The 12,497-nt window shown below is 42.5% G+C and overlaps 1 protein-coding gene across 7 annotated transcripts in view; it reads left to right on the forward strand.

Annotated features, from left to right (window-relative positions):
• The window catches only part of ipcef1 (interaction protein for cytohesin exchange factors 1), a 77,763-nt gene that overhangs the window by 12,081 nt on the left and 53,185 nt on the right, over positions 1-12,497 (forward strand). For 2 of the 7 annotated variants that reach the window (XM_069931604.1, XM_069931606.1), the window contains exon 2: positions 8,774-8,870. The exons of 1 other annotated variant lie outside the window; for it this stretch is intronic. Coding sequence is in view for 1 of the 6 variants with exons in the window: in XM_069931603.1 (XP_069787704.1) it covers positions 9,582-9,584 (3 nt within the window). In the remaining 5 variants the exon portion in view is untranslated. Of the gene's footprint in view, positions 1-8,520; positions 8,871-9,039; positions 9,135-9,281; positions 9,585-12,497 lie in introns of those variants that run through there. 4 more of the 7 variants (XM_069931605.1, XM_069931607.1, XM_069931608.1 and 1 more) reach the window with 4 other exon arrangements.

Here is a 12,497-nt window from a genome sequence, read left to right on the forward strand (position 1 = left end):
ATTTTGAGATGTGTCCTGCAGCAATGTGAGGTGACATTGCAAACACTGGAGAGAAAGGTAATTTCTTTATAATGATTTAAAACCCTGTAAAGTAAAGCCATTTCCTCCTTTGTTGAGAGGGTTTGGTAGCACTAGTCAAAATACACCAAAATCTACTTTTGAAAATGATCATTATTTTGATTAAATAGTTGGACCATCTGAAGTTTGAAAGGGGTACTACTTAATGTCTTCCTCTCTATTTTTATCCTGGGATCAATGATGAGGAGAGATCACAAGAGTGTTTTTTTTACGATTAAGACATGATTAAGGTTTATGGTGCAAAGTTTGATAGTATTTCAAAGATTTATCATTGGATTTCTCTACATGAGACGAGTACATTGAGAGGCAGCTTTGCAGAGTGTCTGTGTCATGACTACATGTAGGAATTAAAACGTCATTTTTCACTCTGACTTTCCTGTCTCTAAGCTATTCAAATCATTTTCAGTGGAAACAAGAAATAGACGATACTTTGTCATCTTCTCAATGCCCTGGAACTCTGTATGCACAGTGATCTCAGTAACCTATAGCAATGAGTTACTTTTAAATTTCAAATTTAAAAATTTTTTAATTTAATTTTTTTTAAATTTAGACATACAGCACAGTAACAGGCCATTTCGGCCCATGAACCTGTGCCACCCAATTACACTCCGGTATTTTTCGAACAGTGCAACGAAACTGGAACCCCTGGTGAAAACTCATGCAGACATGAGGAGAAGGTACAAACTCCTTACAGACAGGATTCGAACCCCAATCCCGATCGCTGGTGCTGTAGCAGTGTTGCGCTAACCGCTACACCAACCGTGCTGTCTAAAGAATTCATCCTTCGAGCCAGAAGGATTTCCTTCACTTACTTCCTGCTCCCTTTCTTTGTTCACTTTTCATTTCAGTGCAGGTTTAATTTGTTTTCGGAGAATTGTAGTATAGCATCCTGAAATTCACTCCTCTTTCCCATTCTTAGACAATCCATTACTAGGGCATTATGTCTGTTTTGAGTTATGATTTTTTTCTAGCACTTAGACTATGGATCCAGAGCTGGTAGATGTGATATGTTTACATATGACAATGGTAGCATAGGCTCAGAGCCTGAAGGGCCCACCAATGTGTTGTATGACTCTATTTGATCGAAGAACATTATCTGCTTTCTCTTTTGTTATTGTTGCAATTATTGCAATGACAATACCTTCCATACCTTGATGAAGGGCTCTGTTGTCGAACCACTGTATAGCTGTTAGCACTGTCTTTACGAATGTACCATATGGGCTGGCCTAGCCCTGTACCTGTGACTCCTCCCTTCAGAATCCCCATAAAGGCTGTTATGCCCAAACCCCTCCCTCAGGATCTGCCTTGGAATTGGGCCAGCAACATGTGAGATGTGCTGATGATTTATGGTGATTAAAGCCTATTAATCACTACTACTTGGTTAATTGGTTGTGCATCAGGCTCAAGTCCGTAACGTTGGTTCTGCATCTTTATCTTTGGTATATAAAGTACATGCTTGACCAGCTGAGTTTCTCCAGCATCGTGTTTTAACTTCAACCATAGTGTCTGCAGACTTTCATGTTTTACTTTTTTTTTTAATATACCTCCAAGTTGCCCACCCCGAATATTAAGTTGTTTTACTGTTTAGGTGCTGATGGACTTGCTATGCATAGCCAGCAACTTTTGCACAGTGCCCTTTTAAATGTCCAGAACTCCTAATGCCATTCCAAGAGAAAGTCCAAGATTTTAGACAGAGCTCAAATTTATGAAGTAATTCCATTGGGCCTTGAAATCTATTAGTAACTGTGCTGTGTGTGTGCTTTTACAAACACTTGTGCTTTATGGTAGCAAACAGATCTGCACCATAGGTGGAAAAAATACGACAAACTCCAAGTGGCAGGGCCATTTTCAAAATGGGTGTTTTGCCAACGTTTCTGGCCCAGAAGAGAGAGTACCAGCATTTGAAATCTGGAATTGTTCAAAGTGACCTCGTTTCAGTATGTTCCAAATGTAACATTAAGATCACTTTCAGTGAAGCTTAAATTTGTTAGTTACATTTCAGGAACAAAAATAGTGGGGGATCGATTAATAGCCGCACCGAGAAACCATTTCACTCTCTCCAAGAGCCCCAGTTTCCTCCCACTCTGATGGAGAGGGGTCCAGAGTCAATATTAGTAACCCACCTAGAAGTCTGCTAAGAGCCATTTCAAGGAATCTGACACATAGATAGCATTGCAATAGCTGCAGGAGCACCCAAGTTATCTGTGACAAGTATGAATTGGTTCAATAAGATTTCTCACCTAATAGCTGGCCCTCTTAAACGAAACACAATATTTAACAGCTCTCAAAGCTGCATGCATTCTCAAACCTATTACATTACATGCAGTGTGAAACATGACTCCATGGTATAGAGAGATTAAAATGTAGTCTCACACCTTTTATATCATGCTCCATTCACATTTTTTTAATTTTATAAATATACTGAATAGTTTAAAAGTGAAATAAATTTTAATGCAATATCTTCCTTTACAGATTAAATGTAGGTGGATTTGTTTTGTTTTTTTTGTTCGTGAATTAATGTATCTGAGTGGTTTGCCTTGCCAAAAACTCAAAATCCTTGAGAGTGGAACTTAAAGACTGTCCCAGAATGAAAGGCTAGAAAAGATAGCAAAAATTAAAAGAAACAGATTTAATAAGTTTATTATTAAATCATCAGCTGGTTAATGTAGCGGTCAGTGGAATCACAGCATCAGCAAGCCTGGTTCCAATCTGACGCTATCTGTAGGGAATTCTTGAGTTTTCTCCATTACTTGCATCCTAAGTGGGCTTTCTCCAAGTGCTCCAGTTTCCTCCTGCTCTCCAAAATGTACAGGGTTGGTCGGTTAATTGGGTGGCATGGGTATCAGAGGTCCAAAGAGCTTTTTAACCATGCTATATCATTCAAAATGAAAAAAATATAGTTAAGACAATCAAATGGTCATTTCTATAGCAAATATGAATTAATTCTATATCATTTCTGAAACAGTTCTGCCAGTCAGGTTGACTAACTTATTGGAGGCAAGGCAAGAGTGTGGTGATATGTTTCCTCCATTGTCTATAGTTATCATTGTCGGTTGTATATATGGAGCTGGCCCATCCACGGATGACTCATACCCTAGAACTCCTCCCCCATGGACCTGGGCCATAAAGGTTGAGCCACCTTTCCCTTGCCACCATTCCTATCCTGGGATTCGGGCCAGCAAGATTCTTCTGTGTATTAAAGCCTATCGTTTCCTCAGCTTGTCTCTGTGGTTACGGGTAGTGCCCTACAATTTAATTCATAGAAATTATCTCTCCAGTAATGGAGAAACCACTGTGCCCCGAATGACTGGAAGTTGACTCCCAACTCCCAGGAGCGTCTGAACTCTGAGCAGTAGATAAGCTGCTTTGGTAATTTCCTCAAGGCTGCTGCTGACCTGGTGGACTCTGACGAAAAGAAGTTCAAGATACTGCAAGCAAGAGTCGGCCAGTGAGCATTCCAGGCAATCAGGGGCTGTGCCACGTACAATGAGACGGAGACTGAGCTCCAGGCCCTCTATAAACTGAGGATCAATGATGTCTACTCATGATATCTCCTGGCTTCCCGCAAGCAACAACCTGGTGAGTCGGCCGAAGAATTTATTCGTGCCCTCCTCGTGCTGGGGAAAGACTGTGGGGGTAGTTCAACAGCTCCTGTACCGGTGGCCCACTGCATCGAAGACCTAGTCCGGGATGCCTGCGTGTCAGGATTGAGGTCCGATTACATTCGGCAGCATCTTCTGGAAGAAGAGCAGTTGCCACTGAAGCGAGCCATACAGTTAATCAGGACTCCAGAATTGGCCCAGCACCATGCAAAATCGATCATGGGCAAAAGCAGGCCCTCCAGTTGTGCGCCAAAAATGCCACCATCTTGGGAGAAGGCATCAGGGTTGGGCGACCTGATGATGGCAGCGGTGGTGACCAAATGCACTGTGATTTTTCTGCCGGCAGGTGAAGCACCCACAACTTTGTCTGCGAGGGGCGCAAGTTGCTCAGACTGCGGAAAGAGGGGACACTATCTGTGGATGTGTCTAGCTAAAACCTCTGCTCAAAGCAGAGGTTGACGGGCAGATCCCACCCCTACTTCTGATACAGATGCACAGAGAAGGGTGTCATCTTACTTACCACAGCCCCCGTCTTCTGCATGGTCTGTGCAGGCGCAGCCCACTCTGTCGATGCCACCTCCGCCTTCTTCCTCAACCTCGGCAGCCATGACCGCATGGTTAAAATGGAGGCCGCCATTTTGTGCATCGAGCCTCCACACCGACGACAAAGACAACATACTGATCCTGGCATCTGTAATGCTGAACCAAACCAGCCCTCATCCAATCACCCGCTCAATGATGCAGATCGAGGTGAATGGACATAAAATAAACTGCCTATTTGACAGCGGCAGCATGGAGAGTTTTATTCACCCGGATGTTGCCCGCAGACTCTCACTCCCAGTCTGGCCCCAATGATTGGGTTGATATCAAGGACCACCAAACTGACATCGAGGGGTATTGTGTTGCATCTCTGATGGTGGGGGATGAGCGTTACAATAATTACTCACTACTTGTTATGCCCCAACTCTGTGAGCTGATCCTCTTGGGCTTGGACTTTCAAAGCATGATGATGGCATTCGGAAGCCCCCAGGCACCCCTCACAGTGAGCAACCTACTACTTGCAGATCCCTCCCCCCACCTCCAGTCCCCAGCACGGGCCTGCAGCCTCACCACCCTTCGGGTATCCCCTCCATCGCTATTTGCAAACTTCACCCCGGATTGTCAACCCATTGCTACCAAGAGCAGGCGGCGAGGACATAGTGTTTATCCGGGCTGAGGGGATCATCGCCACGAGTACCAGCCCCTGGAGAGCCCAGGTTCTAGTGATCAGGGGTAGAAACAAGCCACGGATGGCCAACATGGTCAATAAGGTCACACAATATCGTGTATTCTTGACCATTGACCTTAGGTCGGCCTATCACCTACTTCCTCTCTGCCCCAGTAACCGAATTTATACAGGTTTTGAGGCTGATGGGGAACTTTTTCATTTTCTCCGGGTTCCCTTTGGTGTCACCAACGGTGTCTCCGCATTCCAGAGGGAATGGACAGGACAGTGGAGGAGCACAATCTGGCAGCGACCTTCCCCTACCTCGATAATGTCATCATCTGCAGCCATGATCAGCAGGACCACGACGCTAACCCAGCTAAATTTCTGCAGACTGCAAAGTCCCTCAATCTTACACACAATGAAGACAAGTGTGTCTTTAATACCAATCACCTGGCTCTCCTAGGATGCGTCATGGCACATGGTATCATTGCCTCAGACCCCGACTGCATGCAGCCCGTAATGGATCTCCCAGTCCCGAACACCCTGAAAGCAATGAAGAGGTGCCTGGGGCTGTTCTCCTACTATGTGCAATGGGTGCCCAACTACGCTGATAAGGCCGACCCCCTCATTAGGTCCACAATGTTCCCATTATCGGCAAAGGCCCAGGCTGCTTTTCATCAGATCCGGGAGGACATCGCTAAAGCCACAATGCATGCTGTGGACGAATCCATCCCTTTTTCAGGTGGAGAGCAATGTTTCCGACCGCGCTAAACCAGGCAGGCAGGCCAGTAGCCTTTTTTTCCCGTACCCTCCACGGCCCTGAGACATGCCACTCCTCGGTTGAGAAGGAGGCGCAGGCGATAGTTGAGGCGGTGTGCCACTGCCGTCACTACCTGGTTGGGAAACGATTTACCCTGCTGACCGACCAGCATGCCATCGCCTTCATGTTCAACATGAAGCGGTGGGGTAAAATCAAGAATTACAAGATCCTCAGGTGGAGAATTGAGCTCTCCACCTATAATTATGATATCTTGTACTGGCCAGGTAAACTCAGCGATCTGCCTGATGCTCTATCCTGGGGACATGCACCAGTGCGCATCTCAACCATCTCCAAGCCCTACACGATTTCTTCTGCCACCCCGGAGTTACGAGACTGTTCCACTTTATCAAAACTTGGAACCTTTCATACTCCATCGAGGATGTCAGGTCCATGACCAGAAGCTGTCGGGTCTGTGCAGAATGCAAGCCGCAGTTCTACAGACCTGACAAGACAAACGTCATTCAGGCCACTCACCCATTTGAATGACTGAACGTTGATTTCAAGGGCCCCCTTCCCTGGTCAAACTGGAACTTTTATTTCCTGAACGTTATTGACGAATACTCTCAGTTCCCTTTTGTCTGCCCTGTCCAGATATAACCTCCGCCACAGTGATTAAGGCACTACGCAGTATCTTCACTCTGTTCGGATACCCCATTAAATCCACAGTGATCAGGGTTCCTCATTCATAAATGAGGAGCTGCAGCAGTACTTTCTTGCCAGAGGCATAGCCACCAGTAGGACCACCAGTTATAACCCCAGAGGTAATAGACAGGTGGAATGGGAGAACACCACCATTTGCAAGGCTGTGCTCCTGGCCCTGAAGTCCAGAGATCTGCCAGTGACATTGCATGCCATCCGCTCGCTCCTTTGTACCGCCACAAACACCACCCCACACGAACGCATGTTTGCCTTCCCTAGGAAGTCGGCGAATGGTTCCCCGATTTCCCCCATGGTTGGCGACACCAGTTCTGGTCCTGCTCAGGAGGCAACCATTGGTCGAAGAGGTGTACCTCATTCATCCAAACCCTCAGTATGCCTTTGTAAGGTACCCTGACGGCCACGAGGACACTGTACCTATCCAGGATCTGACGCATGCCGAAGAGCCTGGAACCACTCATTACACCCCTCTTCACCCTGCATTTCACACTACCCTCCAATGGGACTCACTGTTAGGGGCAGACTCGCCTGGGATACCACCTCTAATCACTCTAATCTGAATAGAACGGGATTCAAGTTTCCTTTTGCCACAGACAAGTAGGAAATTGGTCGGAAGCAATGATTTCTGTATATAATTAAATCCATGCCAGATGGATTTAAATTCTCAACCTTCAGTAACAAAGTATACTGATAGTACTAGGATGAAGAACGGCATGCTGTTGTACTGCATGAAATGTCTCCATTTGGATGAAATCTGAAGTGAAGGCTTCCCCAATCTTTTAGCGATTGAATTTGAAGAGTAATCCATTTGGGTAAAGTTATTTGTGACATATGAAAGATTCTTAGGAAATGCAAATATTGCATTTCAAAGGGCATTTGATATGTTTCCAGAGTTAAGGGTTTGAAGGGTATAGTGGGCATATGATGCATTTTACCAATATAATGCTTCCTTCCCAGAAACAAGTGGATAGATTCTGATTGCTTCTTTCCTATACATCGCTGACCAAGATTGTATTTAAAACACCTGTTACATTGAGATAGTTTTATAAACAGCATCATTCACTTGCCAGTAGGCATAAGGAGGTGACATGGTAAGTTTATATGGGGAAAAAGGATCAAATGGGGATCAGTGTAGGTCAATTCTGTAGGAGTGGGTTTCTAATTGACAAAAATAAAAGTGCATCGGCTGCAAAACCCTGACTGAATCAGTGCATACACACATGTATGTACATATAGTATGAACACATGCACACACACATGTATGTACATATAGTATGAACACATGCACACACACATGTATGTACATATAGTATGAACACATGCACACACACATGTATGTACATATAGTATGAACACATGCACACACGCATACAATTTTGTCCATATGTTATACAATCCAGACTTATCAGTTACTATTGGAAAAAAGATTCATAGATAATGGACATTCATTATCCAGGTGATTTTTCTCTCCATTTGTTCACAGCAGGATCCATGTGATTCCTGAAGGCTCCAGGGAATCCTGGAACATTGATCGTGGTCTGTTAAGTAGTCAAGAATCCAGTTACAGAAGGGGGACTGAGGTCTAGATCCTAAAGTTTGGGAATAAGTTTGCTGGGGACTGTGGAATTGAAATTAGCGCTGTAGGCTACAGACAGTGGAGTAACATAGATGTCCATGGAGTCCAGGTGTTCCAGCACTGAAAGGAGAGCTCGGGAGACAATGTCTGCCATGGATCTGTTTAGCTGGGAGGTAAAATGAAGTGGTTCAAGCCGAGCTGGGAGGCTAGAACTGATGTGAGCATGACCAGCCTCTCAGGACACATCCAGGACCCCATTTGGGCCTTTGGCTTTCCATGGTTTCATCCATTGGAAGGCTGCCCTTACTTGAACCCCAGTGACATTGGGTGAGAAGTGCTTATAGTAATTGGTGTGGGAGTCATCTCCTTGTCGGCTCCAAGCTCAAAACAAGTATCACTGTCAGAGGTCATGCAGTAAGTACTCAGTGATCTTCAGTGCTTGTCCTCTTGTAGATACTTACATAGATGCTTGAAGTTGTGAGATTTTATTTTGCCAAGCTGATTTGGCCAACATGACTCATCCTGTAGTTGGCTGGCAACATTTGCTGCGTTTCACACTAGATCTTAAACCCACAATTGTGTGAACTGGATGCATGTCATAACTTCCTCCTGCGCTGAATCGCAGTATGTTTGCCCAGAGTGCACTCTATTGAATGTAGCTGCAAGGGGTGAGAGAGACTTTACTCAAAAAAAAATGTGTTAAACTGAAATAATTTTATACCACTTGGGTTGTTTTGAGAGATGAAATGGATCAATTTTTAAATGGATTACTTGCTTAGCAGTTACAGGAAAGCATTTTAGACACTGATGACGATCTTGTACGCTCCTTTCAGCTCAAATTATTTGTAGCACTGACCAGATGACCTAAAACTTCCTGTACATCTTGACAGAGTGTCATTAACCAAGAGGGTCAGAGACTTGAAGGACTTGGTATGTTATTTCTATTATTTTTCTCAATGCTTGTTTTGTTTTGAACTTGCGTATCTCCCTTTAGCACCCTGTGTTTACTTTGAAAACCCTGCCTGTCTAATAGATTGCACCACTCGGAAATGTAAAAAGAGGAAGAGTGTAAACCTGATAAAAATTACTTTTTCTGCAGAAACTGCTGCAAGTAAAAGAAAATTACAGCTCTCACAGCAAAAATCATGTTGTCTGAATATCAGCAGGAGGGTCTCAGATAAACTTGTTTGTTGGGTAAGTTAGCAGTTGACAGTCCTTAGTCTTGATAATTGATGGGAAAATCTATCTTTTTTTTATCTGTGACTCTGAATGACAAATTTTCTTTTTTTTTAAGTATCCTGCCTTGCAGCTGACTAATGACAGCTCAATTATGTTGCACTTTTTTAGTTGAGTTGTGGATGATTGTAGCACAATGGCTTTGTTCTGGCGTTTCTTGGTGTATTGTGATGTACCCTTTTTCTCAGCTTAACTCTCAATTATTTGCCACCTGAAATTGCTGCATTGCAGCCTTGGAGATAAATGGATTTCTCCAATGCTCTTTCACTTTGGCTGGCCAGCATTAGTGGTGGAGATACCTTGGTGATCTGCATCAACTACGTTTTCTTTGGAAGAAATAATTTTGACTGAGCGAATTTTGACAAGAAGACATCAAATTACATTTGTCCCCAGTTATATGGAAGGATGGTAAGGAAAATATTTTCATACAAAGTTACTTTGAGTATGGAATGCTTTCTGCAGGGAGCAGATGAGATGGGAAAAGCTGTCGCATTTGAAAAAAGTTTGGCAACTTCACTTGGAAATATCTTTAAAGCTTTAATTACAGGACATCCAATCATCTCCAAATGATAATGCATTTCTCATCAAGATTATGCCCACTAATTGAGTATTGTTGCTTGTGGCTATGTGTCAGAATCATTAATTTAAGAGATTTCACATGCCTCCTCCCAGGCACTAAAGAAAACTTGAGATGGCAAGGAAGGGAAGTCAAGGATGGGGTGGGTATTCACAGAAGGATGTGTAGGTCAGAGAATCTTTGATGTCCCCAGTAATGAATACTACTGCTACTCCAACCTTGTTCTCTCTAGTCAGTTCTGAAACCAGCATTCTAATTCGCTCTTCTGGATCTCTCTCTCTCTCTCTCTCTCTCTCTCTCTCTCCCCGACAGGTCAGTCACTCTTAACTTTGCATATCCAGTTGCATTTTGATTTTATTTAATTTTGTATTAATAGCACTAAATAGTAGCGAGGAAATTCATTAGTGTGAGGACTATTTGAGGCACCAGGGGAGCCTGTCACCTCACAACATTACCTTTGGAGATCCTCCCAGCAGGGATATGTGGTAACCCTGGGGAAAATTCTCAGTGGTGTAAGAGTCTCGGTCGTAAATCCAGAATTATCAGTCTTACTATTTTTGAAACTCGCAATATCTTTGAGATGTTAAAAAAACATTGAAAAACATTTTAACCAATAACTAAGAATGATCTAAAAATTAATTTAACATATTGTAAGCCTATAAAACAAAAATAAAAGCATTTAAATGATATAAAAAAAAGATTTATAAAAGTTCTTGGAACTATTTTCCAACTTGTTCTCAGCAGATTAGCCCAGCTTCCAAAGTGAACTCCATAAAGCATGCATGTCAAATTTCAGCCAATTCTTAATTAGAAAAACAGTGACACAAACCAGGTTGTGGGTTTCCACATTTACATTTATGTTGTACATATGCATGGAAATCACAACGTTGTCATCATTTACATGGGGTAGTGAGAGCCAACGGTGGTGATTTTGCTCCAATTATCATGGAAAACCTAGGCAGTTGTGTCACTGGTCATTCAGAGGACTAGCCAGGTGATTTATAAACATGATTTTAAATCTCCTCATTGCAACATTTCAATGTAGTGAATTAAGTAATCACTAATAATGCCCATGTAGTTTCAAGTTAGCTTTAAAACAGTCGTTTTCAAACTGCCCCCCTATCTCACATTCCACCTTAAGCAATCCCTATGCCTTATGTGCTCTGTGATTAGTACGGGATTGCTTAAGGTGGTAGGTGAGTGGGAAGGGAAGGTTGAGAACCACTGCTGTAGACACAATTGTTACTGAAATATTTTGCTTGAGAAAAATTGTCATTTCCCCATTTCCTTTGGAGTTATGAAACTGTGCACATAATGAGTCAATTAGGTACGATTAAATCAGTGGTTTTCAAACTTTTTCTTTCCCTTCAAATCGAGTGATTAGTTTTAGTTATGGTATCAGAAAGCCAGCGGAGCACAATGGGAGGATCAGCCTCCCAGGTGGTAACTTAATATCACTGTGTGCTTTCAGGGAACCTGGAATTGGTGTAAATAATGCTGAGTAATATTAAATCCATTTACTTTCACGATAATCAACACAGACAAGTAGAAGCTGTATAAGGGTTGTTATTTCTTTCAAATAATCTTTCTTTTTTTTCCATCTTTTTATTATATAAAAACCCCACCTAATCTAAGAAAAAAAGAAAAGAAAAAGACTGGACAGCATATACTGAGAATTTATTAATAAAACATAATCGTCTGGTCTTCACCAACAAAGAGAAAGGAAGTAACATTAAATATAGTCCAGAAGGGAAAATAATTTACAAAAGGACACTAAGTCTCTTCAAATTTAACATAAGTATCAAATGTATGACTCCAAAATTTCTCATCGTGAAACTCGCAATATCTTTGAGATGTTAAAAAAAATTGAAAAACATTTTAACCAATAACTAAGAATTTCATTTCTCATGACATAATTGAGAAAACATTGAGTTAAAGTACATCGATTGGAATCTTTCCATTTAAATAAGATATCTTTTCTAGATATCTCTTCTAGCCAACAATATAGAAAAGGCTACACCCAATGTGTGGAAGAGAGAACTCTTCCCGCTTCTGGAACTATAATTTAAAAAAGAGAAGGATTGATTAATTATAGATGGCTGAAAAAAATAATTAAGAGAAATAATGCTAGATAAAATAAAATTTTTCAAGTCAAAGAAAGTGTGAAATTGAAACCAAATCTATAATGTGTGTTTAAGTTTTGGGCTGAATGTATGGCTACTAATCTTAGAAAGTGAAAAAGGAAGAGCTTCTCCCAATAAAGCAGCTACTGGATACCTCGGCACAGAATTCAGTTCCAAATCTACCCAATAAGGGTGTTCAAATTTAGCAGAATAGTAGAGCCAGCTAGCTTTGTACTCCCCTCAGAGACCCCCAAGATCATCTTCAGATCCAGAGTCCAAAGAGTGGAGCAGTAACCTTCCAAAAGATTCCCAGAGGGAGCTCTGTGATCCACAGCCTTAAGGAAGAGGACGGCTCAGTCACATCCTCGCAGATGGGCATGCAGAGGGTTGGCAAATCCTTTTATGCTAGTCTGTATGTCACTAAGGCTACAGACAGAATGGCCTCCCAAAACTTCCTTTCCTCTATCTTAGAGGTCTTAGACATCAGCAAATGGGAATGTCTGGACCAGCCAATTACCATGGGGGAGCTGATGGGTTCCATCTGTTCCTTTGGGTTGAGTAAATCTCCTGGAAGAAATGGCATACTGACTGAGTTGTACATGACTCTATGGGACTGGTTGG

This window comes from Narcine bancroftii, chromosome 4 (genome assembly GCF_036971445.1).
Source record: "Narcine bancroftii isolate sNarBan1 chromosome 4, sNarBan1.hap1, whole genome shotgun sequence".
Taxonomy (NCBI): Eukaryota; Metazoa; Chordata; class Chondrichthyes; order Torpediniformes; family Narcinidae; genus Narcine; species Narcine bancroftii.